General features: G+C 36.2%; 2 protein-coding genes across 6 annotated transcripts in view; one reads left to right on the plus strand and one right to left on the minus strand.

The window, feature by feature from the left end:
• Nucleotides 1-973, plus strand: part of PTRH2 (peptidyl-tRNA hydrolase 2) — a 53843-nt gene extending 52870 nt beyond the window's left edge. For all 3 annotated transcript variants that reach the window (XM_019817590.3, XM_023243669.2, XM_023243668.2), the window contains exon 2: nt 350-973. In XM_019817590.3, the coding sequence (XP_019673149.1) occupies nt 350-889 (540 nt within the window). In that variant the 3' untranslated portion in view covers nt 890-973. The remainder of the gene's footprint in view (nt 1-349) is intronic.
• Nucleotides 974-4802: 3829 nt separating this feature from the next.
• Nucleotides 4803-25095, minus strand: part of CLTC (clathrin heavy chain) — a 65934-nt gene continuing 45641 nt past the window's right edge. For 2 of the 3 annotated variants that reach the window (XM_045044808.1, XM_045044810.1), the window contains 19 exons: nt 23423-23548; nt 22643-22785; nt 20613-20847; nt 19810-19932; nt 18729-18874; nt 18076-18259; nt 17682-17874; nt 17055-17212; nt 16687-16851; nt 16459-16566; nt 16209-16376; nt 15701-15850; nt 15483-15614; nt 15258-15368; nt 14173-14343; nt 13364-13585; nt 12110-12130; nt 8351-8426; nt 4803-5880 (listed from right to left, as the gene is read on the minus strand). In XM_045044808.1, coding sequence (XP_044900743.1) covers nt 5756-5880; nt 8351-8426; nt 12110-12130; nt 13364-13585; nt 14173-14343; nt 15258-15368; nt 15483-15614; nt 15701-15850; nt 16209-16376; nt 16459-16566; nt 16687-16851; nt 17055-17212; nt 17682-17874; nt 18076-18259; nt 18729-18874; nt 19810-19932; nt 20613-20847; nt 22643-22785; nt 23423-23548 — 2757 coding nt within the window. In that variant the 3' untranslated portion in view covers nt 4803-5755. The remainder of the gene's footprint in view (nt 5881-8350; nt 8427-12109; nt 12131-13363; nt 13586-14172; nt 14344-15257; nt 15369-15482; nt 15615-15700; nt 15851-16208; nt 16377-16458; nt 16567-16686; nt 16852-17054; nt 17213-17681; nt 17875-18075; nt 18260-18728; nt 18875-19809; nt 19933-20612; nt 20848-22642; nt 22786-23422; nt 23549-25095) is intronic. The other variant, XM_045044809.1, reaches the window with a different exon arrangement.

The raw sequence follows: 25095 nt of genomic DNA on the forward strand, positions 1-25095 counted from the left end.
CTTGGTTTCTTTACGTCCTTTAGACAGCATGATAAAATAGAATATTTCCTTTGTCTGCAAGACTTAGGGGGAAGACAGAGGAACAGAGCTTTATGGTATCCCAAGAACTAGATACTCCTTGAGATTCAGAATGATTGTAACTGCTTTACCTGAATTCTTGAATCTTTTCTAGTACAAAGGGAAGAAAAAACAGTACATTAAGATCCAAAATAGTATTTTGCTTTTTTTCTGGATGACTTCATAATGGTTTTTAAATGTTGCCGCTTATTTACCTAAATCAAGGTGTTTTGTCTGATAAGCCTGTAATTTTTCACTGCTATAGTGATAACTTTTTTTCCTTTCCTTTCAGATGCTCGCCAAATCCTTGGTGATGGAATATTTGGCTCATCCTGGTGCACTTAGCGTGGCTGCCGGAGTTGCTTGTGGCATGTGCCTGGGTTGGGGTCTCCGTGTACGCTTTGGGATGACTCCCAAAAGCTCAGTGAGCGAGATAGACACAGAGACTGGAAGTGAAGCAAGCATCTTAGGAGAAAGTGGGGAGTACAAAATGATTCTTGTGGTTCGAAATGACTTGAAGATGGGAAAAGGGAAAGTAGCTGCCCAGTGCTCTCATGCTGCTGTTTCTGCCTACAAGCAAATTCAAAGAAGAAACCCTGAATTGCTCAAACAATGGGAATACTGTGGCCAGCCCAAAGTGGTGGTCAAAGCCCCTGATGAAGAAACTCTGGTTGAATTATTGACCCATGCAAAAATGCTAGGACTGACTGTAAGTTTGATCCAAGATGCTGGACGTACTCAAATTGCACCTGGTTCTAGAACTGTCCTGGGAATTGGGCCAGGACCAGCAGATCTAATTGACAAAGTCACTGGTCACCTAAAACTTTACTAGGTGGAATTTTGTATGATGATTGTCCCACCACAATGTGTTTTGAAACTGTCAAATTCTAACAATAAAACTGAAATTCTCCCCCTACCTTAAGTATTTTTGAGATCAAAATCAATCTGTTCCCATGTTTTTATCAGGTACTTGGCTCAGTTATCTTGGCTTAAAAAAAAAAAAGTCAAATGGTCCCGATGTTTCAAGTGATAGCTGCTGAAACAAAAAAATGTTTGAGAAACTGGTCACAACCAAATTGGATTACAAGGGCAGGGGCGGGGGGGCGGGGGGGCAGCATTTCCTGTGCATGGTTACGTCCCTGTGTAATGGCTTTTCTTCCCCAAGACAACGCTGCTATACCCCATTGAAGGATCAGGGTTCAAGGTATTCTCATTGGATGCAAACTGCAGTTTGTTTTCCTGCCATCACTTTTTGGATGACTGATAGCCAACATTAATAGATCATGGTATAGCCCCACACAGCGGATTTACAGTCTAACCTTCTGGATTAACCCACCTGTGCAGTATTTCATGTTCATTTCCCTGACCCACACTGGCCAAAGATTTCTCAGTAGTGCTTCTACATCATAGCCTATAAAAAATTCCTTTTACTTCCCCACAACTTCCCTAATAGTGCAGGCATTGAAAAACTTGCAGAGTGACTTGTATGGACTTTGAAGGTAGTACTAGGCCCACACAAGAATCTACGGAAATGGTGAACTGAATGTGGTGTGTCATCCAACATCCTACTGTTTCTTTACCTAGAACTTAAGGAACTAGATAGTTCAATTATTTAAGGGCATCTTTATTTCCCTTTTGATATATGGTTATCATGACATAATTCCAATAGTTACACCACCTGCCCAGGATAGGAGGGAGGTTCCGGTTCCCAAAAGCAACATAGCTTTTTGAATGAAAGTCTTTTAGGGGGACCCTGATAGTATTTCTAAATTGAGTATATCCCAAAGAACTAATGATGCCAGAGAGAATTTTGGCAACAGGTGCATGTGAAGTAGCTCCAATTCTCCACGATTAACTTCAGTAATTAGCATTACTTAGCATTGAGCTTCAAACATCTGCAGCACGGTAACACTTCAAGGTCTAAGGTCAGTGGAGTCTGGGTAAAACAATAAAGACTACTGCACTCAGTCACAGTTTGTACTATTTGGTCAGTTTTATAGAGTTTACACTGGCATATGACAGCACAGGAGAAACTGCATCTGTGAATGATGCCACAGTAGCAACTGCTTCTAAATAGAATGTTTACACTAGATTCAAAAGTGATGCAACAGCATGTAATTGAGGCAAAGAGAACTTAATCCTAAATGCACCATTCTGGCTCATGTAATTTCTGAGGCTTGCCTTAGAGACTGATGGCTCCAAGTTCAAAGACAGTGCATTCCCAACAGGATGGCCAGCTGACTCAAGTAACTCTAAGTCATGGTATATCTACCAGGATGAATAGTATACAAATTCTAATAATTCCAGAAATATATTATGCTTATTTCCTACTTCACCTGTACTTAGTATTTATTTTATAGGGTGCTTAATCTTACAGTTCTCAAGGTATACTCTGCAAAGCCCATAGGGTCTTTAAGATACTTTCAAGGGGTCAGATATTTTCGTAATGCTAAGACTTTTTTTTTTTTTTTTTTTTTTGCTGTGTTGACATTTGCACGGATAACACAAAAGCAAAAGCAAAGGTGGATAAAACCTCTGGCATCTTTCACGAACCAAGGCAGGGGCACCCTACCTATGCAAGTAGTACTTCATTGCCCAATAGTGTCTCTCTCTCTCTCTCTCTCTCTCTCTCTCTCTCTCTCTCTCTCTCACACACACACACACACGATTCACTTAATGTCCTTGATAAAGCAGTAAAAAAAAAAAAAAAAATTATTAAATTTGACCCTTCACTACTTTCGTCTTAATATTCTAACACTGAACACTTCTGGTACACACTGAAGTTTGAATGTTGTCCTGAGAGAAAAAAAATGTGTGGCTGAGTTGTGAGCTGAACTAGCAGCCTTGGTCATGGAAGAGTTTTACTTGTAAAAACTGACAAATTAAGTATCCAATTAGCCAATCATTTTAAGAAAAGCAACAGACCGTATTCTGGAAAACTTCTATCTACCTCTCCTCCAAGTTTACCAAAACCTAAGATTTTTCTGATGAGATCAGTGTTCCTCACAGATAGGATTTTTAAAGATATGTGTCAACATTTAGAAAACCTGTACAACTTAATGAATCTATTTTCCATATAACCAATGCATGAGGGTACAAATCATGCATAGATAAAAGATCTATTCAAACTAAAGACACTAATGGATTTTAATATAATGTTAAAGTTCAGTGTTACGGTTTCAGATTCCACATTTCAACTAACTACAAGTATCTGAAAAGGCTATTAAAATACTTTCCTAATTATACATCTTCGTGAGGCTAGACTTTCTTCACATACTTTTTAAAAAAAGTAGTAACAGTGAATGCAAACAGAATCCAGCAGTCTTCTGTGAAGAAAAACTTTAAAGAGACTTGTAAAAAACAGTGCAATTCCATTTTTCTCATTTAAGAAATAAGGCTAATATATAATTGTTTATGTTTACATGCAATGAGTTTAATAGTTACATTTAAATAAATTTTTAAAATTTGTTTTTACAGAACATTCAAGCAGCCCTGCTTGGAGCTCATATCATTCTGTTGCTATTGTACTAATGTCTATGTTGAAATAGTTAACAAATATCAGATTTTTTTTTTTTTTTTTTTGTACAATGGCTATATTTGGATACTAGGGCAAAAGATCACTGAAGGTATGTTTACCTCCTGAGAGGTTTTCCATTACACTCTTCTCTCCTGTTTCAGTTACATTTAGACAATTATAAGAATTCTTAATACTGTTTCCTGTTTTAAGTTACTTCTCCCAGACCATCATCCTATTCAGAGTAATGTCATGGAAGATCCCTTAAAATGAAGTTTATTACCAATTTGTTCTACTGCTTATGTACAACACCCACTGCCAAGTCTTAAGGTAGGCATTTTGTGATTTAAACATACTCCTGCAAATAATTCTGGAAAAAGTACTCATCATGTTAATACACACAAGGGAACATATTCAGAGGTTCACAAAGTATAGGAAAGGTCCAGAAGAACACATCTCGACTGAAAAGGATTAAGCTCCCAAGGACCACTGCTATTCTCCCTGTTGATTTTGATTAACAACGAAGGCGGGGAGGCAGAGATCCACAGCAGAAGCATAAGTACAGCTCAATGTTTTCACTATGACAAACCAAAACAGGAGAAGGGATTTTCTAGTTAATACTATAATTTTAGGGGTAGGATGATTAAAAGTGGGGCAGGGCAGGGGTTCTATGTTTAAAAAACAAAAAACAAAAAAACCTGTGCTGCTTATGGTCATTTGCCTGGTCGGTGTGGAGAATTACAGGGCAATACAAGGCTAGGTTTGGTGGAGGACTGGGTTTAATCCTCTAACTCTTTTGAGGATTAAAAAGTGAAATGAACTTAAAGTAACATTCTCAGCCATGAACAAAAAGGGTTGAATTCAAACACTGGCTTAAAAAAATCCCACTTAAAAGTACTCATACTTTGGGGCCCTTTTCATGGTGAGGCACAGTATGTTAACTACATGCTTATATACTTTGATCGCAAGTTGACAGAATACCCATATCTGTTCATTTAAGTGAAATGCTTAGGTAAAAACCCTGAAGTGCCACTTGGTTAAAATGATGGGAGACAGCCAAAATGTGGCCTACTACAGTGCTCTTCAGACTGCTGCCTGTACCTTGTTAACCACAGGAATGTACATGATGTAATGCTGTGTATTTCCCTATCCCAATCCTCATTCTGCTTTTGCACTCACACCTCCCTGTACCGCCTCAATACCCAATATAAAACTACCACAACCACAGTTCTTTGGTTAAAATTTGAAAGGTATTTAATTAAAACTGCCATTCTACGTTATTTCCACAGTCCAGTAATTTATTTTAAATTTGAGTAATTTCAAATTCCACAAACAAAACTGAAGAACAGCAATATTTTGTTTGAATTCTCTCTTCTGTACACTCAGTGATCTAAAACACCACAATATCCAACATACACAAACCTCAGGGAAGGGTTAGTAAATACACACAGATTGGAATCATGGTGCTCTTTGTTCCTGAATGGAATGGTCCCACAGAAAAAGCACAGGATACAGCACAACATAAGGGCACCTGTTACATATGAAGTGAGCAAAAACACACTAGCATTTTCTATATGCGTAATGAGGAAACCTGCATAGGTTAGAGGGCCTTTTATGCTCATTTAAAAGTCAGGCAATTTGTCTGTAATGCATTTTTCAAATAATTTGGAGAGCACTGCTATCCAATGTAGGATGTGCTGATTAGTGTTGTCTTTGTTGGCATTGACAGTCTTACATGGTCACATACCAATACTTTTGCTGTAGCTTTTGAGTAAGAGATTTAAATGCATTTTAGACAATACATATCATAAGCTGTTTACATACACTAAATTTAAGAGATTCAATATTAGAGGTTTTTTTTCTTTAAACACTACAGAGTGCAAATCAGGTTCTTCACAACAGATTGAGTATTAAGCAGTTCTTCAAAGAATGAGGGGGAAGAAAAAAAGCCCAACTGAATAAACATTGAAACTATTCCCCTTTGAAAATAAATTCTAAAATGATGCGGAATGTGAAATAAGCTTTTAACACAGGTGATCCGAGTTTATAGTTAGAAACAAAAAGTAGTCCTTCATGAAATAAAGGTTACAAGAACATGTGCCTGTTTTCCCATTATAAACTGAGAAGCGGGTAGAGACGATGTTTCAGTACGAAAATAGGCGACTACAGGATCAGCTTTCTGTCTCACATGCTGTACCCAAAGCCAGGCTGTGGCTGCCCATAGGGTGGTGCAGTATAACCATAGCCAAAAGGTGCCTGGGGAGGGACTGCAACACTGGGTCCTGCTGTCAGCATCAACTGGGGCTGACCTAAAGAAGAAAAACAAGAAAGGGTAGGGGGTGGAGGGGCAGGAGGTGGGACAAATTGTTAGCAGTGTAGACTATCATACTCTAATCTCCCCTACTCTAAGAACATAATCAAAACTTAGAATGAGTTTTGTGGTGGTACTTTTGGCTGTCACAATTTTGGCATCACACCCACTCTAAGAAGGGTTCTGCCTAAAAAGCCAAACAATTCAGGGCAGAGGGCAGAACAGTGACAGTAATTATGTTACATTTTATTTAAAACAATATGCACAGGCATGCTTGACATGAATGGGCAAGACATCTGCCAATACACTTATCACCACATGGTACTCACACATGTTTGGTGAAATAAGCACAGGAAAGCTTAACTTTTTAATGATCTGGTTTTAACACAAACTTTTAAAATTAGATTTAAATTTCTGATTTAAACAATATAAATGGTAATGAAATGAAATGGTAACCTAATGGATATCTAGGAAAGAATCTAGTACTAGTTAAGAGAAAAACAAAAACAAGACACATTCAAATATGCTTACGTATGAATACATCAGAACATAAATCTGTTTCAAATACTGTATTAGCACTCGTACTTCATTAAAAAAAATTTTCAGGGGCGCCTGGGTAGCTCTGTCAGTTAAGTGTCCAACTTTGGCTCAGATCTTATGGTCTGTGTGTTCAAGCCCTGCAATCAGGCCCTGCGCTAACAGTGCAAAGCCTGCTTGGGATTCTGTCTCTCCCCCACTTGGAAACACACTCTCTCTCAAAATAAAGAAATAAACTTAAAAAACATTTTTTTTTTTCAACGTTTATTTATTTTTGGGACAGAGAGAGACAGAGCATGAACGGGGGAGGGGCAGAGAGAGAGGGAGACACAGAATCGGAAACAGGCTCCAGGCTCTGAGCCATCAGCCCAGAGCCTGATGCGGGGCTCGAACTCACAGACCGCGAGATCGTGACCTGGCTGAAGTCGGACGCTTAACCGACTGCGCCACCCAGGCGCCCCTAAACTTAAAAAATTTTTAAGTAAACTCCACCCACAATGGTAGGGCTCAAACTCATGACCCCGAGATCAAGAGGTGCATGCTCTACCCCGACTGAACCAGCCAGGTACCCCAACACTCAACTACAAATAGTAGTTGATCACATACAGAAAATGACCTGTAGAGAAACCTGGTTTATTTAAAAGGAAAAAAACAATGTAACACCTCTACCCACTCCCTTGCGAAAGAAGTAATCTTAATCTCCCACTAGAATGTAAACCTAGTGCAAAGTTTCTCTCAGACAGGTGACCTCAAGTCTCTCTTTTTTGTGAACAACCAGAATTTGTTTTGTGAGCAAATTCTTTTTGGAAACCAGCAGTTTATAAAAATCACTTTTAACTTTGATACTGAAATTTTCAACTGCCTAGAAGGACTCTCCATTTAAACACCCTGAAGGCAAGCCAAATTCAATAGGTGCTCCCAAAATATTACCCCCACCCTATTTTTGTTCCTGTTCCCTATCTAAAATATGTCAAACATCTTGCTCCCATCTTTTAACCTACTTTAATCATCTTTAATCTACTTTTAAGTTTATCTTCTCCAACTTTATCAAAACTATGCAGTCCTCCAAATTCCCAAAGTCTTTTTTATCTACAATAAAAAGGAGATGGCGGGGGGGGGGGGGGGGGGGCGCCTGGGTGGCTCAGTCAGTTAAGTGTCTGTTAATCTTAGCTCAGGCCTTGATTGTGAGTTCAAGCCCGGTGCTGGGCTCCACACTGGGTGTAAAGCCTACTTTAAAAAGTAAGTAAGTAATTAAAAGGAGACAATGTCCTAATATGTTTGTCTATTATCATTTCCTTTAGCAGGCTGAGATATAATGGTCACAATTTTATGCCTTCCTCCAAAAAACACCTGATTACAGCGACATAATATATACCCTTCTAATTCATTGTTCAAATGTATCTGTTCACCAAGAGTACAAGTCTGAACTACTTGCACATAGAAGAAATTAAATTGCCCTATATATTCACTGAGAGTTTCAAGATCCTATCTCTCTGGAAAGTTCTCAAATGGAAACTACCTCGTTTTCTGCCCCAGTTAGAACTTAAAGAGAAGATACACTCTGTCTGTAAAGCACCATAAAGACAGCCTTGGCATGTTTTCTTAGCTTCTGCATTTCTGAAAACTGAATTCATCAATACTTCTAATTTATGAATATGTATCAATCAGTGAGCAGGCAAGAGGAAAATTTAGGTTATGATCTTAAGTGACTATTTTTAAGATTATCTTTGCATTTAAGACTACCTTAAGTGAATAATAACAGTGTCTGCTTTAAGACTGTTTTCAGAAAAAGATGGTAGAATTATTCCTGAACTCCGTGAGCTTTCTGCACTTTAGACACTTAACTGTATTTCTATTCTGAAGTAGAATCCTTAAAGAATGAAACACTTGTCTACTACTTTTCTGTGGGTTTAAAGAGAGAGAGAGATTACCATAAACGATAGGTTGCGTCTCTGTAGCTTGTTCTTCTTCTTTTCTCAGTGATTCCGAAGCATCTAATTTATCCACCTGGAGAAAAACAGGTAATGTTACTTAGCACCTCAAAAATATTATACACCTAGGTTTATGGCAGAAAGTGGAAAAGCCTTAGTATGTTGAATTTTGTCAAAATAAAACAGACTAGAAAGAATATTCTCAGGCCCCCTCAAATTCAATGGCAATGTTCATAGTTCAGTCAAGGTGATTTTTAGCACTGTCATTATAAACCCTCAGGAAGGAGGGATTTATAAATGCCATAAAAGCTCACGCCAGGCTAAAACTGGGCATGCTAGGATGCAGCCAGCCTGAGGGAGGGAGATAACAAGAAGGAACCACTTTTTCAAATGAAGTTTAAACTTTATCAAAGGTAATAATAATGAACTCATAACCAGACAAGACTTCCCTCCCCAAAGGAAATGATATTCAAAAAGTGAAATGAGTTAATGACTGGACAAGTACTCATTTAGAATAAGCTATCTTTTGCCAATTGTGCACAGCTTCTGCTGATAATTGTTATAGGTGCGGACTGAAATTTAAGACACAAAGTGGCTCCATATTCCATCTTTTTAGATAAAGACAGGCTGCATGTTTTAATGCTCTATTTTCTAAGAAGTAGAAATAGTAGTAGGAATGCCTAATTTTTGCCACATCTTTGAGGAAGAATTTGTTTTGTTTTTAATGAAGCCAAAGAAGTAAATGGCTACTACATGCTAACTACTCTAAATAAAAGTGGATAGTATCAGACAGAACTAATATAGTAGGAGTCCAAATGTTTAAAAAAAAAAAAAAGTGAAAAAAAAGGAGCTGGAATACACAGGTCCTTCCATAAACTAGTTATGTGACCCTGGCAAACCACTGTACTGACCCTCAAACTTCCTTGTCTATATAATGATGGTTGAATAAGATATTCTGCAAAATTTGTTATAGGACTAACATGATCTGGTACTCTAATTCTGTGAAGAATTGGGAAGAAAGGATGTTAGGACAATGGGCTTAGGGGATATCTGCTATACAACTTCTACCTGCCTTTTAAACTCTATCTTTTAAACTACTTTTAAAAAGTTGGTATCTCAGTGAAAGTCTTATTATTAGTTGGTCTATCATTATACTAGAAGTAAAACTAAAACTTCAAATTCTGACATGATCTATTCCTAGTGGTTTTCAGAGTGCGCCAAAATGAGAGGCAGAATACAGGAAAATCTTTTCATGAATGTTCATGGCATGTTCCTCAAAAAGGTAAATAGTGAAAAATCACTCACAAAAAAAGACATGCAGACGTCAGTGAAAAACTATAAAGACTGGGTCCTAAAAAGGTTAAAACAGCCCTTCCTTTCTCTTTGAAAGTATTTAAAAGTATGTTTGAGTCTTCACATAGGTTATTAAGGACAGTATTTTATACATATTTTAATTGTCCCATATTAAATAGTACATATATCTAATAGAATGTAAGCCTAATGCATTCTAGTTTATTAGGGAATAATTTGAGAAATGTAAGCTGAGGTAGACTCTAGATACCTTCAGATAAAATTTAGTTTTTCTACACTAGGAAGATGGGTTGATTTGCTTTTGTTTACAGTTTTCCTATTTTTATAGACTAAAATAGTTCATGTGTTACAGAGTAGCCCAATATCAAAGTAAAAACTACTATGGAGAAGTTCCATGAGAGATACCCAATGTTTGGCATTCAAACTTAAATATTATTACTTAAATATTAAAAGCACAGTCTGTGCCATCAAGGGGTTTTGCTAACTAAACTGTATCCAAGAGTGAGCTAAAGAGGTTATACCAAAAAATACATGGATGAGTGTGCTTAACTTCCAAGTTATTAGAAGAAAAATGAAACAGCAAAAAACCCCACCACTGCAAAATACATTTCCAGACTTTCAAGGACAAGAATCTAAAGTGAACACATGTTTAAACCTAAATGTCAGAGGTGAAGTTGAGTCAGATGCTGAAGAAAGAAGTCCTGTTACAGAAGTATACCAAAGACTTCGAAGAAGAGCTAGCAGTATCACAATGCCCATGCATGCACATAGGCAGGTTGGGCAGAGGGCAAAAAAAGAAAAAAAGACCTCTGAAGGAATAGCATCAAACTAAGCAAAAAATTTTTATTTTTCTATAATATGGGACAGCCTCTGGGACAGCAACATCCAATTTTTGTTTCCACTGACACAATTTAGACTGCTCAAAAAAGAAAAGCAGAGAAGGCTTTTATGAACACAAGCTTTTGTTAAGAGCTGTAACAAAAGTTTCTGATCCTTGGATAAAAAGAAAAATTACAGGGATAAAAAGAAAAATTACAGGTAAAGCGTGTCACTGAGATCAGTTCCATCTGTACTATTAAAAGTTCACTATAATGTAAAAGGCTTTTCCACAAAGACTGCAATATGCTGCAGAGGAAAAGTTAACATGCAGTCAGTTATTCTGGTGTATGTGTGCATGAAAAAAAGGCAAAAGTACTGAAGCAAGAAGTGAGATCTGAAGATGACTGTTGCTATACAGGCTCTCAAGAAACACACACAGCCCACAGCAATGCTTTAAGAGTTTCAAAAGTAGTATGATGTAATTGCAATGACTGTTGTACATGCTTGATTTAAAACAATGCATAACACTGCAGTTCAATTACCTGTTTTTCACACACACGCTTTCTAACTGCCTTGCTTACTAGCTGCTGAAGGGCCTCACACACAATGCATTTTACTCAGGTTTGCCCTAAGTTCCAATGGTGATTCCAGTTTGGTTCAACATAATTTCAAGGCATTGTCCCCCACCCAAAATCTTTTAAATTTGTTTCAACTCTCCTTTACCTTCCCACCCTTTTACTACAACAATTTGATAACGGACGTAAGTTTGTTTCATTTATATTGGGATGGAGACAAGCCAATGAAGGAAGCAGCAACCAAGAGGTGCCTAAATTTGACCTTGGACAAGCCAACAGATGAATGAAAGCAAATTTTAGGTATCTTCAGAGGTGTCCCTTATTACAGGAAGAAGTTAATATTGCTTCATTAAATACAGAAATATTCTGTGTTGCTTAGCAACAATTACAGCAAGCTACTCTCGTGATTAAAAAAGTTTTGTTTCCTCTTGAAAACGGACTAGCACCATAAGAACTGGACACCTGGAGAAACATGAGGAAAGTCTCTTCGGAAGCAGCTAGTATCTCTTGTATCTACTTTCAGCAAAAAATTAGTAAGAATCAAGAGATCAGAAACTGGATCACAGTCCTTCAATACCAAAAAAAAAAAAAAACCCCAAAAGCCTTTTAGGGCATATATATACATATATAAATTCAACAACTGTCAGGCAAGCTCACAAAATAAAACCAGAGGCTGCTTAAATTTATTTAGAGTATTAAGAAAATCCTATTATGGTCCAGATACCCTGACAGGGAAGAGAAATTTCCTGAAACTTTGGAAATTAATATGGAAACTCACCATGCTCAGTTTTTAATAATACATTTAAGAGAGACTGTGAACCAACTACTGATTAGCCTCCTGCCCTTCCTAAAGCCTATTAGCCGATTAGTAGCAAACATCTACTAATGTCCTACAGCTCTATTATAGTTATGTTTCAAGGGACTTGCAGAGGCTTTAGTGAAAATTTATTGGGGGGAAAAAGCAGCAGCAGCGTAGAAAAGGAAGGAAAAAAATCATGCAAATTCCTTAGACTTAGTCCTCCAGACTTAAAGATGGAAAAGAATCAACTTTCACCTTTTCCTTTATTGCATCAACCTGCAAAGGAATTCAGAAGGTGCAGCTTAGAAAAAAATCAAATTCCATATTGAGCATAAAAAGGTAGAATCAGCAACAAAGGTTTAGGGGAGAAACATCTAACCACTAAAAAAGGCATGAGAAAAGTGAAAATAAAGGGCATACTGGAAGCAAAATTTAGAACTTTTTTTAAACTTCAGAGCTTATTGCAGAAGAATTTGTGCTAGAGTCAGTGTGAAAGAAAGCAGCATAATCACTAGTAAAACTTACAGCATTTCGGTTAACAGCAGCTTAGAGCCAGGTCTCATAAGTTGGCATTATGCATACAAAAAGAAGCTATTCTCATCTATAGCTAATATAAGGCAACTGTTTTCTTACACTGGATTTCAAGCAGTTTTTATACCAAAAATGTTAATTCTTAAAAAATTATAACTGGACACAATGGTATCTACTAGATGGTAGCCTAAAGAAATATTCATACTGGGGGCCGTTAGTGGTACTTTGTTTTTCCCCCTTCACTCCGGCATGCTGAAGAGATCAGATGGGAAACTCCAAATTTAATAAGCATGTTTTTGCTTTGACAAATGGATCCTTTAGGACCATTTTTTTTTTTAAATGTTCTACAGTAAAGAGCTAGTAACTGTTGAGGATCTAGTGAGTAAAAAATATTATGATATCAAAAAGGGACACTAAGAGGAGTGAATTTAATAAAATGATTATAACCACAGCTTGTTTAATGCACTTTTAGGTAATATGTTAAACTCCTATGATTTTTTTAAATTAGGGGTTAAACTATCAAAATATTGAGAAAATTAACAGGATGTTAAGAATAAAGATTTTGCTTCCCAAAAAGAAACAGGCATACATATTAAAGTCAAGAAGCAACCAAAAAAAAGGGAATCTATACTACTAAGTTACGGACATCTAAGTCACAAGAACGGATTTGAGGAAGATGTTATTTTCAGGAAAAAAAAAAATTTTTTTATCAGATGTTAAAAAAAAACAAACATACAATATAGAAGTAATACTATTCACCCTCAGAAATACATGGAGGGTAAACATACTGACATGTTTGAGTTCCCTTTTCCATTCAATGTCACTTGTCAGACATCAAAAATTTCTGGAGAATATTTTATGACAATCAAATGACTTACTTCCACTAGACAAAAAAAATTTGAAAAAAACAGACCTGCATGTGTAATTTTATATATCCTCAAGGTAAGTAGTTCTGAATACACACAGAGGCGCCATTACCTTTGTCAAGTATTCCTTCATGACCTGGATGAAATAGGGCATGGCAAAATCCATGATATTGTGCCTCCATGCAGTTTCAAGGACAACATCTGGCCTTAAAAGATCATAACAGGTAAAAAGACAAGCTCCAAAGCACTCTCTTTTTTCTTCCTGCAAAAACCACTGTAGGAGTTCTTCAGCCAATTCAGTATCTTTAGATTCAGAGGCATACTGCATTGCATCCTATTCAAAGGAAAGGATGATGGTGAAACATTAAACTCAAATATGCTGAAATGGCAAACCAATTATACAATGGGGGGTGGGGGATCCCAGTTATATCATTTAAATTGAAGATTTGTTGAAAGAAAAGAAAAAAATAGGGTGAACAATCTTTTTTTAAACAGAGAGTGGCTTGACAGAACATAAGATGACCACTAGAATCAAGAAATTGACTTAATTACCACCTCCCTCAAATGAGAGCTTAAAGACAATTCTCACATTTGCAAGACTAATACTTGTATAGACCATAATCACTTCTCTTTTAATTTCTTCTAAATTTATTTACTTTGACAGAGAGCAAGTACAAGCGAGTGTGAGAGGGGCAGAAAGAGAGAGAGAGAGAGAGACAGAATCCCAAGCAGGCTCTGCTCACAGCTGGACACAGGGTTCAAACTCAGTCAGAACATCACCTAAACTGAAACCATGAGTCGGAGACTTAACCAACTGGGCCTCCCAGGTGCCCCTGTAATCACTTCTAATACACCATTATAGGGTTACAACAGGTCATCTAGTACTTGACTTAATAGGCCGGCCCCCACCAACATTCCCACCTTGTACAGGCTGTCTTTCTTGCACAGCTCTACACTCTGTTTCCAGCGGTTGTTGCCTTTGAAGAGATAAGCAGCAATTCTTCTGAACTCAATGAGTTCATGTTTTTCCAAACGCTGAGCAAGTGAGATATTGTCAAAGTTGTCATAAGCATCTATAGATGTTCGCAGAGCCTTAAAAAAAAGAAAACAAAAGCCATCCAATGCCAAATCAGTTTCATTTTAGTTTAAAATTTATTCCATGATTCTTGATCAAGGAGTCATTACTGTATATGACTGACTGTATATGATGTGATCAATATGCTGTATGATGTGTATGTATAGAATACAACTTGATCAATGAGCATTGTAATATGACAGCCTAGATTCAAGCATCAAACCAGAAAGTTGTAAGCTGAACAAGTATCAAGGTTCTTCAATCTGACTGTATAACAAAAATCTTCAAAGGTACTACAAAACTTCTGTAATTTTCTCCAAGGTTTTCAGTATCAAAACTTTGAATAGTTATGAAAATGGCAGGATTTGTAATTTGGAGGATAAGATTTTATGCTTCAGAGAAACTTCTGATACAACGTGACATGGTAGTTAGTCATATAGCTAAGCATGGGATCTGAACCCATCATTTGTTGGTAATAAGAGAAAGAAAAAAGGCAACTAGCTTAACCTTAACTGTAATTTTGTTTTTGCAAAATTCTTCACAAAGGCAAGTTTATTAAAAGACAGATACTAATATGCTACAGGGCAAGAAAAGCAGTGAATAAATACACTTAATACCAAATCAGTTTTACAGACTAGTTAAAAAAATCCAAAACTCTTTGAACCTTGCCTACAATCAAGATGTTTAGGGATGAAGTAACCATAACATTTTTTCTAAAGCATTAACCAACACAAGATCTAAGCAAAATTCTGCAAACTTTGCACTTAAAAGTCACATTTATTGATCCTGAAAACACCACTAAATTAGATCCAAGGCATACAAGTACCTACTGTTTACAAACCTAAGGGATAATGGGTTTTACTCGAAAACATACCAATAACCCAATTATAACCTGAATTTTGAGAATATATGCAAGAACTAAAAGTTTTACCTGATAATCTTCTTCGGTAATAAAGAGGTTGTTCAGTGATTCATTCACAGACTTGTTGTTGTGGTTTTGAACTGAACGCAAATATGGTTTCACCAGTGGTAGCTGTTTAACCTTTAAAATAAGGAGTGTTTTACAAACATAATACATCCTTAAAGTTCCACAGACAAAAGTTACCGATGTAAGTCTTAGCTCCCTACTATGAGGTTTTGAAGTTTTTAGAATTACCTTGCTGAAATAATTGACAGCACGAGTATGATCCAACCGTGGAGACAGCACCATCAGCAAATCATTTAACAACAGAGGCTTGAATTCTAGGTAGAACTGTATTGCTCTGTAGTATAGTTCCACATTGGCAACCTAAAGTGGGAAAAGTCCACACAGAAGTTGAGTTATTTACTAATGAGCTCCTTTTGAAGCTTGTATCTTCTGAAGAAGATACACACCTTGGTAATAATATCTTTGAACTGCCCTTCTTTCCATGCATCAGTTGGATGGTTCATCATAGTAATTATGGCATTATCATACTCTTCATACTTGTCATACAAAAACACCAATTCTGCCCAGAGATGAGCTTGTTCTGCAGCTCTAAGCACCTATGTAAGAGAGATTTAATTGCTTTAGATATGGGTCTGTAATTCTAGCTAAAGCTTAAAAAAGAAAAGAAAAAGAAAAAAACAGAGGAAGGAAAGTTTATTTGAGAGAAAGAGAGAGCATGCACACATGTGCACATGTTGCAAATGGGTGAGGGGTAGAGAAAAGGAGAGAGAATCCTAAGCAAGCTCCACACTGTCAGTGCAGAGCCTGAAGTGGGCCTAAACGCACAAACCATGAGATCATGACATGAGCCAAAACGAAGAGTTGGGACGCTTAATCGACTGAGCCACCCAGGCAACCCATTAAAGTTTCAGTTATAGCTACAGAGCCACCTCACAATGTTAAAAGGCTGATTACCTTAGGAATATTCACTCTGGACCAGAACAGCTCCAGATGCTCCCTCATTTTCTGTGGCTTAAATTTAGAATATAGAATAGCTAATTCGGTAAACATTCCCATATGAGCTCGCTCAAGTCCCAGTGCTGCTTCCAACATGGTTATCAGTTCTTCAAAGTATCCTCGGTCCTGAATAAGGGAAATACGCAATTAAAGTTTAAGACTATCTGTGGCAATAGATCTCAACTAATAAAAGACTCTTGTTCATTACCTGATAGTAGTTGATAAGTTCCTCCAATTCATCTGCATGTACTACAATATGAAGCCCACACATTTGAGCTAGACGGAACTCCTTGCCATCTACACAGGCGAAGCAGACCTATAACAAAAATTTCAACTACATAAACTCAAATGTAAACATGGCTGGTTAATTCAATTAATCAGTTTAAAGAGATTTCTAAACATCTGAATTCTTCATTCAAACTGGTATTGAGATTACCTCTTTCCATGTTCGAGTACTATTAGCTTTCCTAGCTCCATCAACAGCTGCCTGATATTCACCCAGGTGAACGAGGGTAGATGCCAAGCGTCCAAAATTGGAGACATTGTTGTACAGTAATTTAGCAGCATCATACATTTTTTCATCATAACAACGATCACCAACCTGAAACAAACAAACGCAAATAAACACAATCCATTTTTGGTAGGCCTAAACTCAATCCTCATTCTAAAGTCACAATTCAATTTAATACTGATAAACACTGTATTTCCTTTGGAATCATCAGTTGTGATGGGTTGATCCTACTAATAAAAAGTTGCTTAACAGCTGACTTCTACACTTTGAAAAAATCTGAACAGGAAACCCACTTGTTGGATATGAGCATTATTTGGCCCATTGATGAACTCTTCCAACTCTGCAAGGCGGTTTGTTTTAGCCAGTGCAAATATCAATTCTGTCTCCACATAGGATTCACGAGCCTTCTTACGGGCCATCTGCAAGTACTTCACTAGTTCTTCCCAGTTTCCTAGGTATAAAGAAGAAAATAAATCCAAACACTAATATCCTAATATTTTTCACTCAAGTAAATGAAAATTATTGTTAATTTCCTTTTTAAGGAACCAATACAGAAAATAACAAATCTAAATAATGAAATGCATCTAAAATGGCAAAATTCCCGTTCCGTTTCTGTATTATCACTGACCAAATGAATAGTTGAATTCCCCCTTTATTAATTATCCTTTTCCTTGAAGTTGTAAGATTAGAACTCGATCAGAATTTTATGAGAATTTTAATCTTCCCTATGGACCTTTGTAAGTTCACAAAATGCAGCCTTTCTGTATGTGGACTAAGATGGAGTGCTAAATGTCTTCACAAGTAACCGTGCAATATCTAACTCCTATATAAATTCAGAACAGACCGATGTCCTAATGCTTAGGGCTAATCATAGCTTCAGTACATTTTCTGAGGTCACAAACACATAAAAGAAGTCATACCACTGGTGTTGGCAGCCTGAACAACTTCCATGTAGGATGAAGGATCATCCGCTTTGATGTAAGAATCAATGGCTTCTTTCACCATTCCTTTCTGCAACTGGGCTTTTGCAAGCTGACTCCAGACCGCTGGTTCATTGCAGCGTTCAGCAAACTCATATGCCCGGTCCAAGTTTCCAATATGTTCAATCAAGACCTAGGCAACCAATTTCTGAATTAGGGTTACAGTAGAATGAATCTGGCCACACAGCAATTACATGTAAATGGTTAGGATTTTATTGCTTTTTCTACTGCCCAAGCCATCAATTATGCCAGGCCTAACAGGCCTGTATAGCATACAGTAATCAAGAGAAGGCAGTACCTTCAGTAAATCAACTTAGGCAATCTGAAGACCTACCTGCACTGCTGAAGTATTGACATCAAATTTCCGGAAAATGGCAAATGCTTCTTCAAACAACTCATTGCAGATTGCGATATTGGCAATATCTGGGGCATCATAATTATCCAGGCGGTTAATATACTCCATAACACGTGTACGGTCAGCCTTGATTGCAGTGAGGATGAGGAGGTTTTGCAAATTCCTTTTAAGGAAAAAAAAATTTTTGGATGTATTATTTCAAAAGCTTATTAGTCATGAAGAATAAACACTACAGCTATGAAGAGTTTTTTTTTTTGTCTCAATGGCAGGATGAGGAGTGTATGAGAAGAGTAATAATTCAGACAACATTCTCTAGTCTTTTTCTTTTTGTTCCTTCTCAAAACTGAAAAGCCACAATTTAAGACTGAATATAAGAGGGGGGTGCGTAGGTGGCTCAGCTGGTTAAGCATCTGACTCTTGGTTTGGGCTCAGATCATGACCTCATGATTAGCGAGTTCAAGCTCCTCCTCATGCCCCACACTGATGGTGTAGAGCCTGCTTGGGATTCTCTCTCTCCCTCTCTCTCTGCCCCTCCCCTGCTCGCTTTCTCTCACTCTCTCTCAAAATACATTAAAAAAAAGAAAAAAAAAAGACTGAATATAAAGAGCCAATGGACCCTTCTTATAGCATACCTGTGTTCACTGAATACAGAGTTATCAAGGACAATTTTCTCCAGCAGTTCAATGAGTTCATTAGGAAGGTCTGCAGTCATAAAAGCCTTGACAGTTACTGACACTTCTTCAGGGTCCTGAGTTTCAGACAAGGCTGTCTGTACAACCTATAGAATACATATAGAGTTAAGTACTAAAAATCAGGGTGGTTATGAAGACATTATCTAATGAGAATAATCTGGCATAGGAAAAATACCTTTACATTTACCATACAAAGGTGTTTTCTACACAAATCCACATATACCCATATCATCCACATATACCCATTCTTCTGAAAAAAAAAATCACCCTAATTACATAATTTCTATCTTTTTTTTCTGATTAAAACATTATCCACAATAACCACTCCTCATTATCACTTTAATGAGTACAGATGATTCGACTACATAGATGTGGCAATACAGACTAATTCCTCCATGTTTTGATAGTTATATGGCTCCCAGATTCTTTAATAGGAAGCTTTGTATCTAACATGGGAGTTTTCCTTAGAAATGCTTCCTAGGAGAGGAATGAAGAATTAACAGCTTTTGATTTATTCTCTTCCATATTTATATTTCAACCAGGAGAATTTAAGAACCATTATAACAACATTCAATTTTTACTTTTTAAAAAAATTTTTCATGGTTTTAAAAAATGTTTTCAATTTACAATGTGTATAAATTTATATATATATAAACATGTATTAGTATAATTTTATTTCATTCTTTTTTACAGTCTTCTCTTATAGTAAAATATGATCCATTTAAGTACATATGGGTATACGATGACAGGAAAGGTTTTATTTGTAGATAAAAAGATGAGACTTAAGGGGTGCCTGGATGGTTCCGTTGGTTAAGTGTCCTGACTCTTGGTTTCAGCTCAAGTCATGATTTCACAGTTTGCAAGTTCCAGCCCCTCATCAGACTCTGCTGACAAGTGTTGAACACGCTTGGGATTTCTCTCTCCCTCTTCTCTCTGCCCCTTCCCTCACTTGCATGCACTCTCTCTCAAAAAATAAATAAACATTAAAAAAAAAGAACCTTAAATACATTTGCCAATTTACCTGGTCAATAAGGGGTCTCCTGTAAGGATTACTTTCCAGCAGCACACTACCCCATAATTCTGGATCCTTTCGGCGTACCAAATAGCGGGAAAGACTTTTGAAGAGGGAATTCTCATTGCAAACCTAAGTAAGATATTAACGGGTTAGTTTCAAGGTAAAAAGTAAAGACTTCTTATAGACTACTTTAAAGGTTATTTCCTTTATATAAATACACACTTTTTATTGTTTCATTGTGAAAAAACCCATTACTTTTACATATAAACCTGAATAAGTCACAACCAAGTTGTTATTAAAATTCAATATGTAATCCTATACTAAAAGGAAAAAAATGTTATAAAATGTCACTGACTGGGTCAATGACAAAACTAGACTAAAACAGGTATTAAAGTATTCTATCAGTGTCAAAATAACTAAAGTTGGTATCTACAGTGTGATTATGAAACAGAATTCCTTACTCTTAGGATTATACACTGAAGAGGTATGCAACTTACTCTCCTATGTGCACACATATACATATGTATGGTGTGTATGTGTGTTTATGTATGAGACAATGTATGAAACACAGTGAGAAAACTACTGGATTAAAATGTTAATAAGTGAAGATAAACTTAATTTGTTATTTTGGCCACTTTAAATTCACAATTATTGTCAAATAAAGTTTTTTAAACAAGCACTCATCTACAAGAAATGCTCTGTATTACCTAAAACCACTGTTAAACTCAAAATTCACTAATTTAACATTATGCAACAGGTTTTAAAAAATTCAGCCTTCTCTCTGTACACATTCAGCTATTAGTACTCACATTAATAAGTTCCAGATCACACTGGCCACGTTCATAAGCAACACAAGCCAAATGTGGATCTCTCTTCTCACAATACTTTCCAACAACACGACTGTCATAATAAGGATTTTCACGAAGAAATCTCTCTGGGTTGTTATTACTGTCTATGTAGATTTTGGCTAATGCGTTGTGAGTAGCAGGCTCCTCACAGCCCTCATGAATTCTGGCCTCTAGCCAAGGCAGAAGCAGTTTCAATCTAGTATTAAAAAAAACACACACACATACACACACACACACACACACACACACAAAACCACACATGCTGTATTATAAAAAAACAAAACAAAACACACACAACTCTTGACATGCTAAATACAGAAGTACCTTATATGGTATATAATGTTTTCCCATAAATGATTTTGAATTCTCAAAAATTCCATTACCAACTGGGAAATTAAGATTCAGAGATGATTAAATGATTTGCCCATTACACAGAAGATAGCCTTAGAGTCTCCTAGACCTATCTGCCACATTATCTAGATAGAATATAGAAAGAGATTCACAGATTCATGTCGTTCTTTTTTATACTGGACAAAATATCTAGATATTTGGAAGAAGAGTATGTGGTATGAGAAAAAAGGCCAGATTACCTAACGTTTCTTATAATTTTAACACAATTAACAGACATTACCTATAGCCACAGGGGTCAGTACCCTAAATACACAATGGGAAAAAAATCTGGTAGCATTAGAAACTCTAGGTTTAAAAAAAAAAGAAACTCTAGGTTTAATAATACTGCCAGTCATATGATCACTCCACCAAGTATCAGGGTTTCACTACACTGTAGCTTATGTTTCAATGGTCCTGATGACTAACACTCTTTTGACCATGGTTAAGTATTACAAGCACCCAGAGGAAAAACAGTAGGCCATATTTTGGCTACCAAATTCATGTAGTTATTTTGAATACACTCCCATTAGGGTAAAGACACAACTTTTGTATTAAGGCAAAAATTCAAGATCCTATAAACACATGCAATCCAAGCAGATATGCCATGGCAATCAAAAGAATATAGATTAGCTAAGGCACATTTAGACTAGTGACTCAGGTGTGAATCTAGTTTATCACAATATAACTTGTAACTTAAAGACCAAATTGTCTAGCTGTAACTATCTGGCTATTGGCTTAGAATACACAACAAACAAGATTGTTTTCAGGTATTAAGATTTAAGAGTCAACTGAAACCTCCTTCTAAATATTAAATTGTTATGACCTATAATCAGTTCAAATTAGGCTCAAGCTTTTAAAATCAGTATTCTAGATCTCCATTGTACTTAAGTACAGAATTTTTCTATGTTTGTAATATTCAAATACAAATTCTATGAATACCATTATTAGGACACCTATACCAACCCCGGTTAAAATTAAATCCCATAGGGTTTCTCGTTATCTTTCAAAGCCAGAGTAATTTCCCACTATTATACCAACCCACCAATCTCATTTACTCTATCCACACTTTCTAAACATACTAGTTCATCAAAATGTCCCAGCTAAAAAAAAAAAAGACTTCATGGTACAATAAATTTTTAGAAAAAAATTTTAGAAATTTCCTCTACTGGAAATTCAGAATTCATATTATCACATTAAGGTTCAAATTAAAAATCAGTTTAACCCCAGAGTTATGCAGGGACCCTTTTCTCTCATTATACTTGAGAAAAATTAATCAGAGAAGAATCAGTTACTAAAATAGTGGTACTGTAACTAAGTAAAAAGAGGCTTTTACATAGTTTACATTAAAAACAGTCAAATCACACAGCTGTAATTAAAAACATGCAAATAATGTCTACATGACAAAGCTGTAATGTTTTAGAAAACAGATTTCTTTCAGCACCTACAGCTAACTTATCACTTCTAAATTAGATGTCTCCAGGGAATCATGATCCACATTTTATTAAACAGCTTTTAGGCAAATGACAGGTTGTATTTTTATCCATTACCAAGCTAAGAGAGACTGATTTATCCCAGTTATATAGGTCAAAATGGTACCACACCTGTTTCTTTTTTCAACCTCAGCTACAAGCTCATCAGTAGAGAATTGACCTCTTACAACAAGAATCAAATTTTTAATGACATCTTCAGAGCAATCAACATCAAGCAATCCTCCAATAACCACAGGAAGTCGACTCGGATTCACCTATGGTTAAAAAAAAAATGTCGTTATCTTTAATGAGCAAAGAAAGCATAAAGAAGTTTTAAAAAAATTAAACTCATTTCCCTTTTTTAGCTCAGTTTTAAAATTCAGTAATAAACCGAGAGTTTAAATTTGCAAGTAGACAGGAAAAGTTAGCAGGAAGTGTGGCTTGGTTAATTACCCTCAGCATCGCTCCACATAAATTAAGTAAGTCCAAAGAAGCTACAGTCACAGAATGTGTACAGAAGACTAATTTAAAGGCCTCCATTACAGCAGAACTGCCTTTCGATTTCTGGAGTTAGAAGGTAAAGTTTCTAAGATCAGTATTTAAGATGGTTTTACTGTGCTTTCAAAGTCTATGCCTTCCACATGAACACCTCAGGGGTTAGGTCACCAAGTAAGTTGTGTGTAGGTGTCACCCAACTTTTCATCTACAGCAGTTTGTTCTGGTTTACATACTTATACCTGAATGTAAAATTCTAATCTAAATAAGGATTCCCCTTTTTCTGAAGGGGAAAAAAAAAGTTGAAAGCCACTGTAGCAGACCACTCCCATTATGTACAGAGTTTCAGAAAGATATGAAGATTTCCGTAGTGTAAGAAGTACAATCTACAATATGGTACTTTTAAGTATTACTTACCTTCTGTACATATATCTCTATATACTTTTGAAGATTATTTCTATATAAATAGAGCACCAAATCATGAACAAAGTCAAACCGATCACACACAATGATAAGTGGTAACTGATCTGTTAGCTTCGCTTCCTGAAAAAAGAACAACAAAAAAAAGCCGTAATTGTCTCCTTCTGTGAGCTTTCGAATCTATGTAAAATAGGGGAATCTATTCTACACTGGTGGGAGAGGCTCACATAAAGGTCCTTTCCACATATACCATTTACCAAAAAAAAGTAACAAATTAAGATTTGTGAGCCACCAGTGGCATTCAGGATAGAAAACCATCACACTGGGGACTTTAACAGTAACATTTCAACTGAATTGAGTGTTGATTTAAGAATTACAGTCACATTGTCAAAATGGCAAAAATGGCTCAGTTATTTCAAACTAATGATTTTTTACCCCTCCCAAATTCCAATCTATATGGCTAGCCCCTAACACTATTACGATAAAGCCTACAAGGAGCAGCATAATGGTGACAGCCACGAATATACCACATGCTGCTGTGATAAGAAAAAGGTTAAAAAAAGAAAAAAGCACATAAAGAAAAGACATCTTTAAATTACCAGTTGCTTTACCATTACAAATACCAAGCTATAATCCTACTTACAGATTTACACAGATGTTACAGACAGGTAGATAAGACCTACACTGGGCATTTACCTGATACATGTCCTGTTACATTCCACAGACATAAGGTACAGCACAAAAAACAACAGTTTCCATCAGGAATTCATTTATACAAAGTAAAACATTCCTCAATAAATGATTCCTCTATGACAGTCTACTAAGCAAGGAGAACTAAGCAGGATAGGACTTTCCCCAATGGACAGCCACTAAGAACATTTGCAATGTTACAAAAAAATGGTTCCTAAGTTTAGCACACATCACTCATCCAATTATAAGTAACTGAAAATTAGCCTATGAAGTGATTAGAGTGTAACACCAAACTAAATCTAGGAGTCAGGAGAAATCTTGGAATAAAAAAATCAAAATGGCTGTAAATCTGAAGTGGAAGTCCAGCTGCAGATTTTTCACATTAAGGAAAGTCTGTGTTGTTATTTATTTAGCACCATGGAAACTCTCTACTAATAGCTGCTAGAATCATTTCTAGACAAAATGCTGGATCTACCTATCCAAAAGATTTCAGTTGGCCAAGTTTTTCCTACTAAATGAACATCAAAAAGTGGATCAACACACTAGTCCTCTTTACTCTCTTTAATAACCACATAAAATATTATAGACTTTATTTTACCACTTAGGAAATACACTTGGAAGTATGTAAGATTACTTAAATGTTCTATTCTCATGCATGAGTGTTTAAAATTTCTGCTGGCAAAGACAATTTAAGATTGAAAAAGTAGATAAAATCTAGTATTTTTTTGATTGCCTAAATTTGCAATCTTATTTTTTATCCTTTTTATCCTTTTATCCTTTTTATCCTTTATCGTATCCATGATAGGATATCCTTTTATCCTATCATGTATGATTTCATACATGACAGTGATGCTATGATTTTTAATTATTTACTAAAATAAAAGGCTACCCATTAGCAATTATGGTTAAAGATTTTAAGATCAAAACTGAAATTATATAAACACATTCAGAGGTTTTCTTAAACATTAAGTTATTCACTT

Source organism: Felis catus, chromosome E1 (genome assembly GCF_018350175.1).
Source record: "Felis catus isolate Fca126 chromosome E1, F.catus_Fca126_mat1.0, whole genome shotgun sequence".
In the NCBI taxonomy this organism is placed as follows: Eukaryota; Metazoa; Chordata; class Mammalia; order Carnivora; family Felidae; genus Felis; species Felis catus.